Source organism: Antennarius striatus, chromosome 18, assembly GCF_040054535.1.
Source record: "Antennarius striatus isolate MH-2024 chromosome 18, ASM4005453v1, whole genome shotgun sequence".
Classification (NCBI taxonomy): domain Eukaryota; kingdom Metazoa; phylum Chordata; class Actinopteri; order Lophiiformes; family Antennariidae; genus Antennarius; species Antennarius striatus.
Window position 1 is genome coordinate 300,431 of NC_090793.1, and position 15,689 is coordinate 316,119.

The 15,689-nt window shown below is 52.4% G+C and overlaps 3 protein-coding genes across 4 annotated transcripts; 1 reads left to right on the forward strand and 2 right to left on the reverse strand.

Annotated features, from left to right (window-relative positions):
* Positions 1–1,513: 1,513 nt before the first annotated feature.
* Positions 1,514–4,109, reverse strand: epdr1 (ependymin related 1). The gene is made up of 3 exons (XM_068340657.1): positions 3,834–4,109; positions 2,876–3,084; positions 1,514–2,717 (listed from the first exon to the last, which is right to left on the reverse strand). The coding sequence occupies exons 1-3, from the start codon at positions 4,061–4,063 to the stop codon at positions 2,524–2,526; spliced, it is 633 nt and encodes a 210-aa protein (XP_068196758.1). The 5' UTR covers positions 4,064–4,109; the 3' UTR covers positions 1,514–2,523.
* An 861-nt stretch (positions 4,110–4,970) lies between these two features.
* nol7 (nucleolar protein 7) lies at positions 4,971–7,260 on the forward strand. Of its 2 annotated transcripts, XM_068341583.1 has the most exons (8): positions 4,971–5,184; positions 6,051–6,111; positions 6,231–6,277; positions 6,444–6,469; positions 6,545–6,611; positions 6,730–6,848; positions 6,954–7,031; positions 7,121–7,260. In XM_068341583.1, exons 1-8 carry the CDS (start codon positions 5,012–5,014, stop codon positions 7,186–7,188), a joined length of 639 nt encoding a protein of 212 aa, XP_068197684.1. In that variant the 5' UTR covers positions 4,971–5,011; the 3' UTR covers positions 7,189–7,260. The 2 variants fall into 2 exon arrangements, with proteins under 2 accessions (XP_068197684.1, XP_068197683.1); XM_068341582.1 differs by having other exon boundaries at positions 6,444–6,611.
* Positions 7,261–8,262: 1,002 nt separating this feature from the next.
* On the reverse strand, positions 8,263–15,121 carry ranbp9 (RAN binding protein 9). Its single transcript, XM_068341580.1, has 14 exons — positions 13,921–15,121; positions 10,970–11,081; positions 10,852–10,904; positions 10,589–10,756; positions 10,337–10,359; positions 10,052–10,236; positions 9,869–9,981; positions 9,684–9,792; positions 9,448–9,602; positions 9,115–9,268; positions 8,938–9,044; positions 8,709–8,860; positions 8,480–8,591; positions 8,263–8,402 (listed from the first exon to the last, which is right to left on the reverse strand). Exons 1-14 carry the CDS (start codon positions 14,135–14,137, stop codon positions 8,272–8,274), a joined length of 1,791 nt encoding a protein of 596 aa, XP_068197681.1. The 5' UTR covers positions 14,138–15,121; the 3' UTR covers positions 8,263–8,271.
* Between the last annotated feature and the right edge of the window lie 568 nt (positions 15,122–15,689).

Here is a 15,689-nt window from a genome sequence, read left to right on the forward strand (position 1 = left end):
TGTTTACAGTATTTATCTGTATATTTTTTTAAAAATTGTGTATTTATCTGTTTATTTTTATAAAATTCTGTATTTTACTGTTAGTGTTACTTTCTGTGTATTAAGTCTGGTTTTTGCTCTTTGCACTCTGCATTTTTTTATGCACCAATCCTGCTTCATGTGTCTTTAATTGCCCCCTGGGGACAAATAAAGTTTTTTGAATTTGAATTTAAACATTTGTTCAATGAAACAAATAAATGTAAATAAGTGAAAGTCATTAAAAGGTTTCTGCTGATGAAACAGGAGATGGGATCCATCCTCGGGTTCCTGGCTCAGTGTCCCTGATTGGTTCGTGAGGTCGGCCAACCTGTCCATCATCAGCCATCGGCAGGTTCAGATTAAATATAAAGCTGTTGTAGAACAGTGTGAGCTGAGCTCAGGGCTAACAGGACATGTCACAGAACGCTCGTGCTCAAAATGAGAGTAAAACAACAACAACAAACAACAACATGTAAACACATCTAAACAGAAACCAAACAACAATCGGAGTGTTTCGTTTTTCTCGCTGTGAATTCAGGTTCAGCCGCAGGAAGAATGTCTATAGCAACAGGTGAGCTGAGCTCCGCCCACTCACCTCCAGGTAATCTGAGCTCCGCCCACTCAGGGGAGGAGGCAGATCTCAGCCGAGGCTTCAGACGAGTTAAAGGGGGGCCTGAAGAGGCAGAAGCTGGTGTGGAGGGGCCGGGTGAAGCTGGTCTGGACCAGGTGCAGGAGGGTTGGGGGGTCGCATACGCTGTAGACGGACAGGACGCCGGCGCCGTGGTCCAGGTACACCCCCACTCTGGGCAGCAGGGGGCCCACCGCCGTCTGGACGCTGTCGTGTCAGAACCTGTACCTGCCGTGGAGGATCTCCAGCGTCCAGGACTGGTGGCTGAGGCCCGTCACGGCGCCGCTCCTCCCGGCGCTGGACCGGGTGGGGGTAGGTCTTCTGACTGTCCCCCACCGATCCATCAGCAGAGCGGTTGATGGCCCCCGCCTCCTGCTGGAGCTTCTCCAGCTGCTCCCCCCGGGGCCTGGACCTTCTGCTGGAGCTCCAGAAGACTGGCCTCCAGGTCCTCCTGCCCCCGGGCCCGTTCTGCCCCCGCTGAGACCACCTGGTGGTCCTGATGCTGCTCCACGGAGCAGAGGTAGACCAGCTGCTGGTCGGTGCCACAGAACGCCCTCCCACCGGCGTGTAGCAGCAGCCAATGGGCTGGCAGCTCCGCCCACTGGAGCACCTGAAACCTGAGCGCAGCTAGCAGGAAGGGGAGGGGCTTCACTCCAGGAAGTGGATTGAGACGGAACAGGAGTTTCTCCTGACACCTGCAGGTCCTCGAACGCATCACGACGTAAAGCTTTGGTGTCGCTGACTTTTCATTGGCTTAAACCAGCAGTGAAGGCGTGACCCGGTGAGCAGGTGACCCCCGATAGGCCAGATGATCAATATTAGTATTGATGAGTGAAACGATTGTTCAAAAGAACCACAGAAGACAGCTGACCTTTGACCTTTAATGAACTCCTGACATCCTGTCAGCTGATTTAGCAGCGCTTTAACGAACACGTAGATTTAATGTCATCAGCAAACGTGTGTGAAGTAACGTGAACAAAGGGTTAATCAGGTTTAATGACTGGAAACAGTGACGTCTGCTGCACCATCCAACACCATCCAACGTCATCCAACACCATCCAACACCATCCAACATCATCCAACGTCATCCAACACCATCCAACACCATCCAACGTCATCCAACACCATCCAACACCATCCAACATCATCCAACACCATCCAACGTCATCCAACACCATCCAACGTCATCCAACACCATCCAACACCATCCAACGTCATCCAACACCATCCAACACCATCCAACACCATCCAACGTCATCCAACACCATCCAACATCATCCAACACCATCCAACACCATCCAACACATCATCCAACATCGTCATCCAACACCATCCAACACCATCCAACACCATCCAACATCATCCATCGTCATCCAACATTCCAACATCCATTCAACATCAAAATCCATCTCATTTCCAGCCTCTTACCCAGAGTTCTGTGTTGCTGGGGGGGGTACCTGGGCAGAAAGGCTGCGGGTGGAGTTGGCAGTGAGACAGCACGCCCCCCCTCCCCCCCGAGACTCTAATGGGTCTATTGACCTGGATCAGTAGGTTGTTTGATCAAAGCAGCAGTGATTACATGATCAGGCTGGGTCCCAAGCCCCTCCCCCTGAAACCCCTCCCCCTGAAGGCTGCGTCCACAGAGGAAGTGTTGGACCAGGAAGTGTTGGACCAGGAAGTGTTGGACCAGGACCAGGAAGTGTTGGACCAGGAAGTGTTGGACCAGGACCAGGAAGTGTTGGACCAGGAAGTGTTGGACCAGGACCAGGAAGTGTTGGACCAGGAAGTGTTGGACCAGGAAGTGTAGGGCCAGGACCAGGAAGTGGCTTCGGGCAGCCCGTTGACTATCTAAGGTCAAAGGTGAGTGTGGGCGGGGCTCAGCAGTCGGACTCGGCCATCCTGTGGGGCCGCGCCCACTCGCAGGTGGGGGGCGGGGTGAAGACAGCGGGGTCGCTGATGCCCAGCTGGAGGCTGAAGAAGCGGGTGGAGGTGGAGACGCTGCTGTTCCGGGTGTAGGTCTCCTGCACCGGGTAGCAGTCCTTCAGGGTGTACACGCCCACCCAGGTCTCATCTGGGGGGAGAGGAGTCAGACATGAAGCCACACCCACCCAGGTCTCATCTGGCGAACATGGAGCCTCGCCCTCCAAACCCCGCCCCACGACAACGCTAGCATCAGCCAGAAGGAAGTAGGACGGCTACTTCCTGTCCATCAGCAGGAACCCTACTCACGGCGGCGCGCTGGCTTCCTGTCGGACCACTCGGTGACCTCCACGCTGTCCCCGGGGCCCCCGATGACATACTGGTCCTCAAAGGTGGAGTTGTCGGGGATGTCGAAGGGGTCCCAGGCCTCCGTCAGCGGCAGCTTGGAGCAGGATTGGCTCTTCTGCTCAATCTGGAACATCACCCCGCTCTGGTACAGGAAGATGTACTCAAAGAACCTGCAGCGGGAGGCGGCCAGGGATTATAAACTGGAGTTAACACCTGAATAATCTGAAGATAAAATCTAAATAATCTGAATCTAACGGCTAAATAATCTGAGGGTAACTGCTAAATAATCTGGAGATAACGGCTAAATAATCTGAGGGTAACGGCTAAATAATCTGAAGCTAACGGCTAAATAATCTGAAACTAACGGCTAAATAATATGAAGATGGAGGCTGAATAATCTCAATATAACTTCTAAATAATCTGAAGCCAACATCTAAATAATTACTACCGGGTCATGTTGTTGTGGTGACTCTGTTGCCCCTGACAACAGGTCCATTCTAGTATTAAAATATTTTAGTGTTTATAATCTGAATGTTAATCTGAACAAATAAATGGAGTCAAAGGTCAAGTTTACTCGACCTGCTGCCTGACGGTTTCCCAGAATCCCCTGTCCACAAACACTGTCCTTGGGCGTTACCATAGCAACATGTTTCTGCTCTGGCCAATCATTGACAATTTCATTTAATCAATAATATTATTTCATTAATCAATGATCATTAACGTTAATCTTTAACAATGAATATTTATTTATTAAACATTAATATTAATATGTTTAGAACCTTATTTCTCTCATCAGGTACAATAATAATCACAGGTGGTCCTGGCTCCGTTCTGGCACCAGTCCCGGTACCGTTATCCCGGTGGGACCTTACCGGGCCTTACCGGGCCTTACCGGACCCGGTCGTCCCACTGAACTCACTTCTGACACGGGGTGTGCTTCGGGTGCTGCTGCAGGACGCGGATCCTCTGGTTCAGGCCGTCGTAGGAGACGGCGGCCCGCCGGTTCCTCCCGGTACCGTGGTCGTATTGGACCCACCGGCCCTCCCACTGCTGCGGCGCGACGCACGGCCCGGTCGCCATGGAAACCTCCGGTCCGAGGAGAACCGACGCCCCGAAGGCGGCCAAGAGGGCGAGCAGCAGTCGGTGCATCGTTAAGCGTCACGGTGGGACTACCGACAGACGGGTCGCGTGTGACGTCATCACGCAGGTTAACGTCGAATCGGACTGGTTTTCCGGTTGGGCTTTTCAAAGTAAAGGTTTTATGAACCAAATACGTAATAATAATAATAATAAAAACAATAACAACAACAACAATAATAATGACAATAATAACAATAATTATAATAACAATAATAATGATGATAATGATAATAATAACAACAATAATAATAGTAATAATTGTAATAATGACGATTATAATAATGACAATAATAATTTTTTTTTTTTATATACTGGTTTGATCCCCGAAGGGAAATTAAGACAGCACACTCTAGCTACTGATTACAAACGCATGCATACATGTGAGTACAGGCCCCTGTATCACACACACACACAAGGGGGCCTGTAGGCATGCAGGGGAGGTAGAGTGGCAGGCAGCTCCTTCTTGGTGCGCCTCAAATGAGCAATTTTTTTGTAAAGGGGACGGCACCTTGCTCAAGGGTGCCTCGGCAGTGCTCCGGAGATGAGCTGACGCCTCCCACTGTCAGCTCACCTCCGGGTATATTTTGGGGGGGGCGGGAGCGGGAATCGAACCGCCGATCTTGAATCATAGGACGACCTGCTCTACCGCCCGCTTTACCACTGAGCCACTGCCGCCCCTAATGGTAATAATAACAACAATAATAATATTAATAATATTAATAATAATATTATTAATAATAATAGTAATAATATTAATAGTAATAATAATGTTAATAATAATAATAATAGTAATGATAAACAAAAATATCGAGTGGTTTTTTTCACGCGTTTGTACTTTTTAATAGGACTGTTTTTCTCGAGATTCCTCTACTGGCCACGAGAGGGCAGACGTCATCCGGCAAGTCTTCCGGCGCTTCACGGTGCGGCGCAGTTTGATGACGTCAGTCAACAGCAAACATGGCGGAGAAGCAGCGTGGGGAGATGTGTTCGTTGGCCCTCACGGAGGAGCAGACCGGGAGCCTCCGTGTCGGTACCGACTCCAGCGACGAGGAACCGGAAGAGGTCCCGTTCGGGGAGGCCCGGGAGCGGGCACTCCGCGGCGTGAAGGAGGCGCTGGACGCCGCCCGGAGGTGAGGACCGGTGCGGGACCCGGTGGGACAAACCGGACTGTTCGGTAGGAACGGAACGGGACCGGTGGGACCGACCGGTATCGGTCGATCTTCTCCTTTGGGCTTCTCCCTTCAGGGTCTCCACAGCCAATCAGTGTCCTCCATCTAACCCTGTCTTCTCATCCTCTCCTCTCACACCAACTACCTTCATGTCCTCTTTCACTACATCCATAAACCTCCTCTTTGGTCTTCCTCTAGGCCTCCTGCCTGGCAGTTCAGAACTCAGCATCCTTCTACCAATATATTCACTATCTCTCCTCTGGACATGTCCAAACCATCTCAGTCTGGCCTCTCTGACTTTATCTCCAGAACCTCTAACATGTGCTGTCCCTCTGATGGACTCATTCCTGATCCTATCCTTCCTGCTCCAATGACAACTCTCTCTCTTCTAGGTCTGCTCTGCATCACTTCTCCTCCAGCTCACATCCTACCTGTGGAGCATACCCACTAACAACACTGACCATCACACCTTCTATTTCTAGCTTCAGACTCATCACTCTATCTGACACTCTTTTGACCTCCAGGACATTCCTAACAAACTCCTCCTTCAAGATAACTCCTCCTCCCCTTCTCCTCCCATCTACACCATGATAGAACACCTTGGACCTGCTCCTGAACTTCTACACTAGCTTGTGTCCTCCTGCAGCTACTGATGGTTTTGTCGGACAGAAACTAACAACCAGGTTGCTTCAGGGACCGGAAGTGGATCGAGATTGGGTTTCGTAACCAGTGTGAACGCAGCGCTTCATTGGGTGTGAATGAAAGGGGCGTGGCCTCCTGGAGGCAGCTCTGATGGTTGGTGGGTTCAGGACTGTCTTTGTCTGCAGGGAGAAGGAGGAGCTGAAGGAGAAGAGGAGGCGCAGACAGGAGCTGTTCCAGGAGCAGAAGGTCGGTGTAGGTGGTGGGTTTGATCAACCTGACCCAGCATGCAATGGGGTCGCTACCAGGCTGGACGGGACTCCGCCCCTGATGGTGGAGGACCGACGGTGTTTGTTCTGTCTCCACAGAGAAGAAAAGTGTTCCCGGCCGACGCCCTGGAGGAGGTCGAGTCCACGTGAGTTCACGTCTTCTGATGGCGTCTCTTCTTCTGATGGCGTCTCTTCTGATGGCGTCTCTTCTGATGGCGTCTCTTCTGATGGCGTCTCTTCTGATGGCGTCTCTTCTGATGGCGTCTCTTCTGATGGCGTCTCTTCTGATGGCGTCTCTTCTTTGTCTTCCAGGAAGCAGGACGGGCCTCAGGATGAAGGTAAAGACGTGTCTCCTTCACCGGCTGTGGTCCAGACGTTTGGAGGACGTGTCTCAGTAGGACTTCTGTCTCCAGGTGAGGAAGAGGAGAATGGGGGCAGGAAGAAGAAGCTGAGGAAGAGGAAGGGGACGGACACACGCACGTACGTGGACACACTAGTCTCTGGTTCTGACAGGAAGTCCAGCTGAGGTCCGGCCCACTGGGGCGGTTCAGGTGGGTTTAGAGATGTTTGTTCAGATCTGGTGTGACTCCGGTTTCAGTGTGAACGGACACTACACGGTGAAGGTCAGGGGGCGGGGCTCTGCGTCGGTCCAGCAGCAGGCGGCCCAGGACTTCATCCAGGCGCGGCTGTATGGACCAGGAAACTGCAGGACCACAAGTAAGGAGCAGCGTCAGAGGGCAGGTGGAGGGGGGAGGGCCGGGGGCACCTTTGTTTGACACGTGACCTTTCGTGACCTCTGGCCCCACCCCTATGTGCTTCCAGACAACCAGCTGCTGTCCCTGAACAACAAGAAGGGGTCTGACCGGGGCGCGGCGGTGGAGTTCATCAGGAAGGACTGGGGTAGGTCAGGACGGCCCACTGGGGGGCGGGGCAGGGCGGGGGGCGTTCTGATTGGCTGCTGGACCTACTGGTTCTTGTCTGACCCACAGCCTGTAAGCAGAAAGCCAAAGCAGAGAAGCTGAAGAGGAGGTGGCTCCACCGGCAGGAGGCCTCCTGAGGGGGCCACGCCCGGCGGGGGCACGCCCGGAGGGGGCCACACCCACTGGACCTGGACCCTCCTGGACCCTGAATTAAACCGGCCCCCTCCTAGAGACAGACTTGGATGACCTCTGGATCGCCCTGACGACGGTCTGACGGGGGCGGTCATGTGACCGACGGTCTGACGGGGGCGGTCATGTGACCCAGGAAGCAGCTCCCTTTGAGTTCACTTTGAATATTAAACCTTTATTGTTCAACTCAGACGTTTACAGATTAAAACCCTCAAAACACTTCAGCTGTTTGAGACCATGTCATGTGACCACAGGGGGCGGGGCCTGTCAGATCACTAACCTCGTGTGTCATGTGACCACGGGGGGGAGGGGGGCGCTGCAGAGACTGACACGTGGCGTCGCTGGAACGGAGCTTTATTTATTAAACGGGGGGGGGGGGTTTGCTCTGCTGGCCAACAGAAGAAACAATATGATAATGAGACTGATGATGTCATCACGTCACGCCCCCATACCTGTAAACTAAAAACAACCAGTCAGGTAGCCCCTCCCCCACAGCCAAGAAGAACAGCAGACGTAAAGGGGGGGCTGACCCCACCTGCGTCACAAAAGTCTGTCGACGCCCTGACAAGGGGGCGGGTCCATGAAGGGGGGGGGGGCGTCCAGGTGTGCAGCGACCACAACAAAGGTAGGTTTGCCCCGCCCCCGGGCAAACGCCCCCAAGGTCCTGCAGCGAGTCCACGGGGTGTCCAATCAGCTGATGCCACTGGCCCCACCCATCAGACCTCAGAGGGTGGGAGGAGATCAGCAGGGTCACGAGGGCGGAGCTTAATGTCATATTTACGATGCAAAGGGAAGAGTGTGTGTGTGACGTGAAGACCTGCCCAAAGATGGCTCCTGGTCCCCAAAGGGGGGGGGTTACGGCAGAACAGGAAGTGGGGGTGTGGTCAAACTTCTGGACTTTGTGCAGAGGAGCGTCTCATTGGTTAAAATAAAAACACTGCTGGGGACGGGTGGGAGGAGCCATTTCTGACAGGTCGTGTGTGTGTGTGTGTGTGTGTGTGTGTGTGTGTGTGTGTGTGTGTGTGTGTGTGTTAGTGCAGGTAATGGTCCACTGAGGCGAAGGCGCAGGAGCCGCTGCCGGTCCGGGCCATAATGGCGAGGCATTGAGCCGCCTGCCCCATGGCCTGGGCCAGGGGGGGCTGCTTGGGCAGGTTGTGAGTCTCTGGAGGGTAGGACAGAGGAGAGCGGTCAGGACCGAATCTTCACAGGTGGGCGACGCCCACAGGTCAGGTGACTCACCTAGTATTGCACTGTTGAGGGTGGAGCAGACGGGTTCCCTCTGGAGGGAGTCCAGCTGGTAGCCCACCGGGCTGCTCCAGGGGTCCGAGTAGGCCAGCAGGCTGAAGGCGTCCTGCAGGCAGAGGGGAGGGGTTAGCGGGCTGGGACACGCCCCCAGCCTCACACCATGTTAGCATGAAGCTACCAGCAGCTGTTGGTGGTCATACCCGTTCTGGTCACGTGACCGTACCTTCAGCATCTTCTTATTGGTGGAGCTCTTTCCGCGCTCGCGCCGCAGCTGTTCGCTCATGCTCTGCAGCTCTCGGCCGAAGTGGATCATCCTCTCCACGGCCGCCTGGCTGCCCCCGCACAGCTGCCTCCGGGACGGGGCCGCCTCCACCTCTGCACACAAAGGGGCGGGGCTCAGAGGGGGACGTGCCGGCAGGCCCCGCCCGCGCCCAGCCCCGCCCGGTACCCACCCATGTCGGCGTCGGGCTCGCCGGCGTGTTTGGAGCCGTTCAGGAAGCCGTTGGGGGAGGAGTCCGTCACGCCGTTGGTGAAAGGCTCCACCTCCATGTCCACGTCACTGGGGGGGGGGCACAGGTCAGCTGACAGCCCACGGACCACACCTCCCACAAAGCATTGCTCCCTCCTACCTGCTGGTGGGCGGCTGGCTGTGGCTCCCGTTCAGGCTCACGTCGGACGCCTGGGGGGCGGGGCCAGCGCCCAGGGGGCAGGGCTTGCGACTGTGTGGGGAGGAGCCGTGGCTCTTATTGGACGTCACCCCGTTGAAGCAGGAGCTGTCCACCCCTACAGATGAGAGATGGGGGGCAGGTCGCTATGGCAACAGGGTGAAAAGCATTTTCCTGTCTAACACGAGAGTAACACCTAGCGGCTGTAGCGTTAGCATGCTAACGGCTAGCGTCAGGCACACTTGGGAGTGTCAGCCTGACGCCACCATGTTGCTAGGCAACCGGCCAGCCACTTACCTGCCACGTGGGGCTGCGAGCTGCTGGCTTTGTGGGCGGGGCTGCTGAAGGGGCGGGGGGAGCCGGGGTAACTATCCTGAGACTTGGGGCTCCGCCCCCCCAGACACCGCACCTCGCTGTCCATCCCGTTCACCATCTCGATGAACTGTCTCACCCTGATGGCGGTCAGATCACAGAACCTTCAGGAATGTGTCTCAGTGGGCGGGGCTGAAGGGCTCTCGGTGGGCGGGGCTTACTTGAGCATGAACAGCAGGTCGGGGTTCCTCTCCAGGAGGTGGGGGTAGAGCTGCTGGGTGGTCTCGATGGCCTCCCCCATCCGACCCGACAGAACCAGCTTCTGGATCTCTGCAGACACAGAGCAGCAGGTGGGTGTTTGCCTCCCCCCCAGGTCATGCCCCCCCCCCCCAACACCCCCACTCACTCTGGCGGTTCTTGATGGAGGCCAGCTCCTCGTGGACGGCCTGGTCGGTGGAGCGGGCGAAGGCCTCGGCGGTGGAGCAGTAGCTGTGGTGCACCAGGTAGGACGCCACCATCCTGAGGGGGGGACCACAGGTGTGAGCAGCGGGTCTCTTGACCGTCACTAGGCGTCTGGGGGGGGTCTTACTTCTGGATCATGGACTGCCACTCGCCCTCGCGCTCCCCCAGGGGGAAGCGGTCGATCTGGGCCTGGATCTTGGTCCTCCACTCACGCATGTAGTCCTCGATGTCGAACACGAACGGGTGCTGCCCGAAGTTAGCGTCCACCACCTCCCCCGGCGTCTGCAGCCCCACCGTGGGGTACAGGTTGGGCTGCAGGGGCATGAGTGGGGGGGGACACAGGAAATGAACACACCATGTGATCAACAGTCACACCTGAGATGGAACCGTGACGGGGGGGGGGGGGACTTACCGGAAGGTCCGTGAAGGCGATACCTGCAGAGGACGAGAGGGCGTGTCATCACAAAGGTGTGTCATCACGAGGGCGTGTCAGTCATGTCCATATCACACAAAACAGGAAGCACCTGGTTAGCCCCGCCTCCCCACAGGTAAACCCACTCATGCAGAGCTGGATTTAATCAGGCTAACAGGCGCTATGCTAACCTGCTAACATCTGTGTGTGTGTGTGTGTGTGTGTGTGTGTGTGTGCGTGTGTGTGTCTCACCCAGGCTGTGGCCGTTCTTTGTGTAGAAGCAGGTGTTGTTGATGAGGTTGACGCAGCAGCCAATCACGTCGCCCGTAGTGAATGTGGGTCCGTACGGTTGGCCTGTGCCAGAGGAGCAGAAGGAATGGCCGTCGTCTCCATGGTAACCGTATGAGTGCTTGTCCCAACCTGAGGGGTGTGAACCAATAGAATCAGAGCTGATGACACACCCTCACACCCACACACACACACACACACACACACACACACACACACACACTTACCAGGGAGTCGGTTCATGTTGACGCCCTGAGCTGAGAGGCCGATGCCCATGAAGCTGTGGACAGACGGACAGGGGTCATGAGGTCGTGTCCTGTACCTGCTGCCCCCCCCCCTCCTTACCCGTCTCTTCCTTTGCTGATGATCTTGACCTCAAAGTAGTAGACCCCACAGGCTGCTGGGATGGGGTGTGTGGCGCGAACAGACGCTGCGTCTTTAGGGGTTTTCCCATGACCTTCGGGGGTGGGAGTGGGGGGTGACAACAAAACGAGATGCAAGTCAACAACCTGCATCATGCATTGGTGGTTGGAGGTTCATCACCTTAGTAATATTTTACTATTTTAAGGATATATATTATTACATTAGAGTTATATATTATTTAGGGTTACACATCATCACATTAGGGTTATACATCATCACATTAGGGTTATACATCATCACATTAGGGTTATACATCATCACATTAGGGTTATACATCATCACATTAGGGTTAAACATCATCACATTAGGGTTATACATCATTACCTTAGGGCTATATATTATTACACTAAGGTAGTATATAATCACATTAGGGTTATACATCATTACATTAGGGTTATATATTATTACACTAAGGTGGTATATAATTACATTAGGGTTATACACTGTATACCACCTTAGTGTACTAATATACAACCCTAATGTAATGATGTATAACCCTAATGTAATTATATACCACCTTAGTGTAATAATATACTGTACATCATTACATTAGGGTTATACAGTATAATTACATTAGGGTTACACATCATTACATTAGGGTTGTATATTATTACACTAAGGTGGTATACAGTATAATTACATTAGGGTTATACATCATTACATTAGGGTTATATATTATTACACTAAGGTGGTATACAGTATAATTACATTAGGGTTATACATCATGACATTAGGGTTATATATTATTACACTAAGGTGGTATATAATCACATTAGGGTTATACATCATTACATTAGGGTTATATATTATTACACTAAGGTGGTATACAATATAATTACATTATGGTTATACATCATTACATTAGGGTTATATATTATTACATTGATTCATTTTCTGCCGCTGAATCCGCAGTAGCGGGTCATGGGGAGCTGGATCTCAGCTGGCATGGGGCGTGGGACACCCCGGGTGTGACACCAGTGCACCGCTGAGCCACACATTAAGACAGAAAACCCGCATGCTTTTGGAGGTGGGAGGAAGCCATTGGCTCAGAGGGACCTCTGTGTGGACCTAGATCTGTGTCTATGCAGCGTCCTCGTCATTCAGCCCTCGACCCATGGGGTGTTCTGATAGTTTTACCTAAATATATTAGAGTATTCACTATAGACTCCAAGATAGATACTTTATTAATCCCGGAGGAAATTGTATATATCCACTGCTCAGGCATTACATAACGAATAATAATTTTTTTTTTTTAAAAAAGTGACAGAGTAAAGAGGAAAAGACGAAAAGTTTTTTTGTCCGTACAAACAAATCAAGAGGTGATAGAAAAGCCTGAAAAAGGGATGCGTTTGGTTGATCTCACCAAAGAATATGGCCGTAATGCATCTACAATCACCACGTTATTAAAACAAAAGGACGTTTAAGGAGTTTAAGGCATCACGTGGGTGGTTGGAGAAGTTCAGAAGGAGGACTGGAATTCACTCTGTTGTTCATGGGGGGGCAAGAGGGCATGAACCAAAGAGGGCAAAAAACAATGAGGACAGCAGTTATTCTTTATTTTTTACATTATGCACAACGCTCATTTAGTGTTCCTCGAATTGCTATAAATCTAATTGTAACATGTATTTCTTCCATGTTTTGATGCATTTTTATGCTTTATAAAACATCCATGTCTGAATTTTGGGGGGCTTGGAACGGATTAGGGCATTTGCATGGAAAACGCGTCTATACTTATAAAATTTTCTACTTACATAATTTCTTCCAGAACCAATTAGTTTCGTAAGTCGAGGTACCACTGTATATCATTACATTACGGTTGTATATTACATTAGGGTTATATATTATTACATTAAAATTATATATTACTGTATTAAATTAGGGTTATGCATCATTACATTTGGGTTATATCACATTAGAGTTATTATATTAAGGTGGTATATAATTACATAAGGGTTATACAGTACATCATAACATTAGGGTTGTATATCATCACATTAGGGATATATATCATCACATTAGGGATATATATCATCACATTAGGGTTATATCATCACATTAGGGTTATATATCATCACATTAGGGTTATATATCATCACATTAGGGTTATATATCATCACATTAGGGATATATATCATCACATTAGGGATATATATCATCACATTAGGGTTATATCATCACATTAGGGTTATATATCATCAGGGTTATGGAAGACTCAGGCCTGGATCATCACAGCAGGCCAGGAATCCTGACCAGCATTATCCAGTGTCTGACTCAGGTTTTGAAGTTAAACCACAGCTGAAGGCTCTGTGTGTGTGTGTGTGTGTGTGTGTGTGTGTGTGTGTGTATGTGTGTGTGTGTGTGTGTGTGTGTGTGTGAGGCCTGTCAAACCCACACCCTGGAAGCAGTTTTCTTATAGGCCTGTGTCAGTCACTTCATTGGATGACTGACCAGTAACTAGTCCTCCCCACCACCAGCAGCTGGTTGACATGTTTCACTAGTGGGTCAATGGTGTTAGTTTCACTAGTGCAGTGGGTCAGTGGTGATGTTAACCCTTTATGCTGATGAAAGCTAACCAACATCACATGAGACTGAGTCAGAACTTCACCCTGTGACTCAGGACAATCCTCCGGTACCGGGGGATTACCTCCACCCTAACCTGACCAGTCATCCTGCTGATGGAGCTGACTAGTTACCGGGTAACCACCGACCCGGTGCTGGCCGTGGATCCATCTCGCCAGCTGGTCTGGTTCAAGATGTCCTCTGCTAGCCTGTTAGCCTGCTAGCCTAGCCCACTTTGTTTTTAGCCGCAGCACCAGCTCCTAGCACCAGCGGAGCCCCCGGCAGCACTGGACGCGGTGCCCCCCGGCCCGTACCTTTGTAGTGGACCCGCAGGTTGTTCTGGGACAGGCCGATGTAGCTGAACTTGTCCTTGGGGCTCCAGGAGCGCGGCAGCGGGGTCTCCGTCTCGTTGACGGCCGGGTAGAGCCGCTGCAGCCGCTGGCTGAGCTCCTTCTCCTGCTCGTTCAGGACCGAGTCTCCGTGGACCACCACCGACATCAGGAAGCCGCAGCCGGACGGCTGTCCGGACATGGCACCGGGCCGGGAGGGGGCAGCCGGCCGCAGCCCGCGGTGCGTCGGGGGGTGAGCGGGGCTAGCAGCGGGGCTGGCAACGGGGTTAGCAACGGAGCTAGCACGGGGCTAGAACGGAGCTAGCAGCGGGGCTAGCAGCGGGGCTGGCAACGGGGTTAGCAACGGAGCTAGCAGCGGGGCTAGCACGGGGCTAGCAGCGGGGCTAGCAGCGGGGCTAGCGGGCGAGGCTAACGCTGCTCTGCGAGCGGAAGCCGCCGTTGGCTAACGCAGCAGCTAACGGGGCTAACGCGGTTATCTCGGCCAGCAGCGACCACCGGACGGCTCAGCAGGACATCAGCTGCCCGGACGGACACCGGGACACACCGGGGGGACACCGTGTCAGGCGCGGGGACACCGGCGGGCGGCTGGAGGCGGGCTAGCAGACGGCTAGCAGCGGGGACACGGCTCGACACGGTCTGAGGAGCTGCGCTAGCTTCGATCTTTTGTTTGTTGTCGGAGCGCGAGCGTGAATCCTATTGGCTGACGGGACCCCAGTCACTTTCTACCAGAGTGTGGACCGGAACCAGGAGGGGGACCGACACCGGGACCTGGACCGGGGGGACCGAGCGCCACCGGGACCTGTTGTTTGTGTTGTTGTTTTGTTGTTAGAGTTGTTGTTGTTTTTGTTGTTGTTTTGTTGTTGTTTTGTTGTTGTTTTCTCGCTACATCTTCACCTCCAGACTGGTTTTCTGATCTATCGATGGGACATTTGTTTATTTGCTGTACCGGTACCAGACGCCCTCCTCCCGGTACCGGTACAGCCGGTGGGGGTCGGGTCCATTCTCTCTGCTCTGACCTCTGGATCTCTGACGTAGGGCAGCAGGCGCGTCCTGAGACCCGTGGTGACAATTAGTTTGTTCTTCTGACTTGTTTTCCCCAGAATGGATTTGTGTTGTGCAACGGGAATAAATTAAATTTAACGATTCTAATCTAATCTAATCTAATCTGGTGTTTCTGATTTTGGTGAAAAGAGGAGATCTGACATGTTTACAGGCAGGAGCTGCTGGTGATGTCATGTAAACAAGTAAACAATACGTCATTAGTTCAAGAGGCCAAAACAAAATGTTTAATTGTTTCAAATATCACTGAAGGGTTAGGATTAGGATTGGGGTTAAGGTTTTGGTTAGAATTAGGGATTAAGTTTTAGGGGTTAGGGTTGGGGATTAGGGGTCAGGGTTCGAGTTGGGGGTGTGTCTCACCCTCTCCCGTCATTTCTACAGACACTCACATGGACACACTTGGGGTTCACTCTGAGCAGAACCCTCCGTTTCCTTTAGGCTCAGAGGAGCTTCAGTCTGAAGGAGGTTCACTGCAGATGTCCAGACGTTCAGTCAATGAGGAAACGTTCTGGGAGGACGTCTCAAGAGGGTCCTGGATGTTGGTGGGCCGAGATCTTCATGCTGATTGGTTGGACTGTCCCTACTGGTCGTCCTGACTCAGCCTCACATCTATCAGCTCTCTGTGTGCTCTGTGTTCAGAACATCATGTGATAGACCAGGACTGAGTGTTGTGT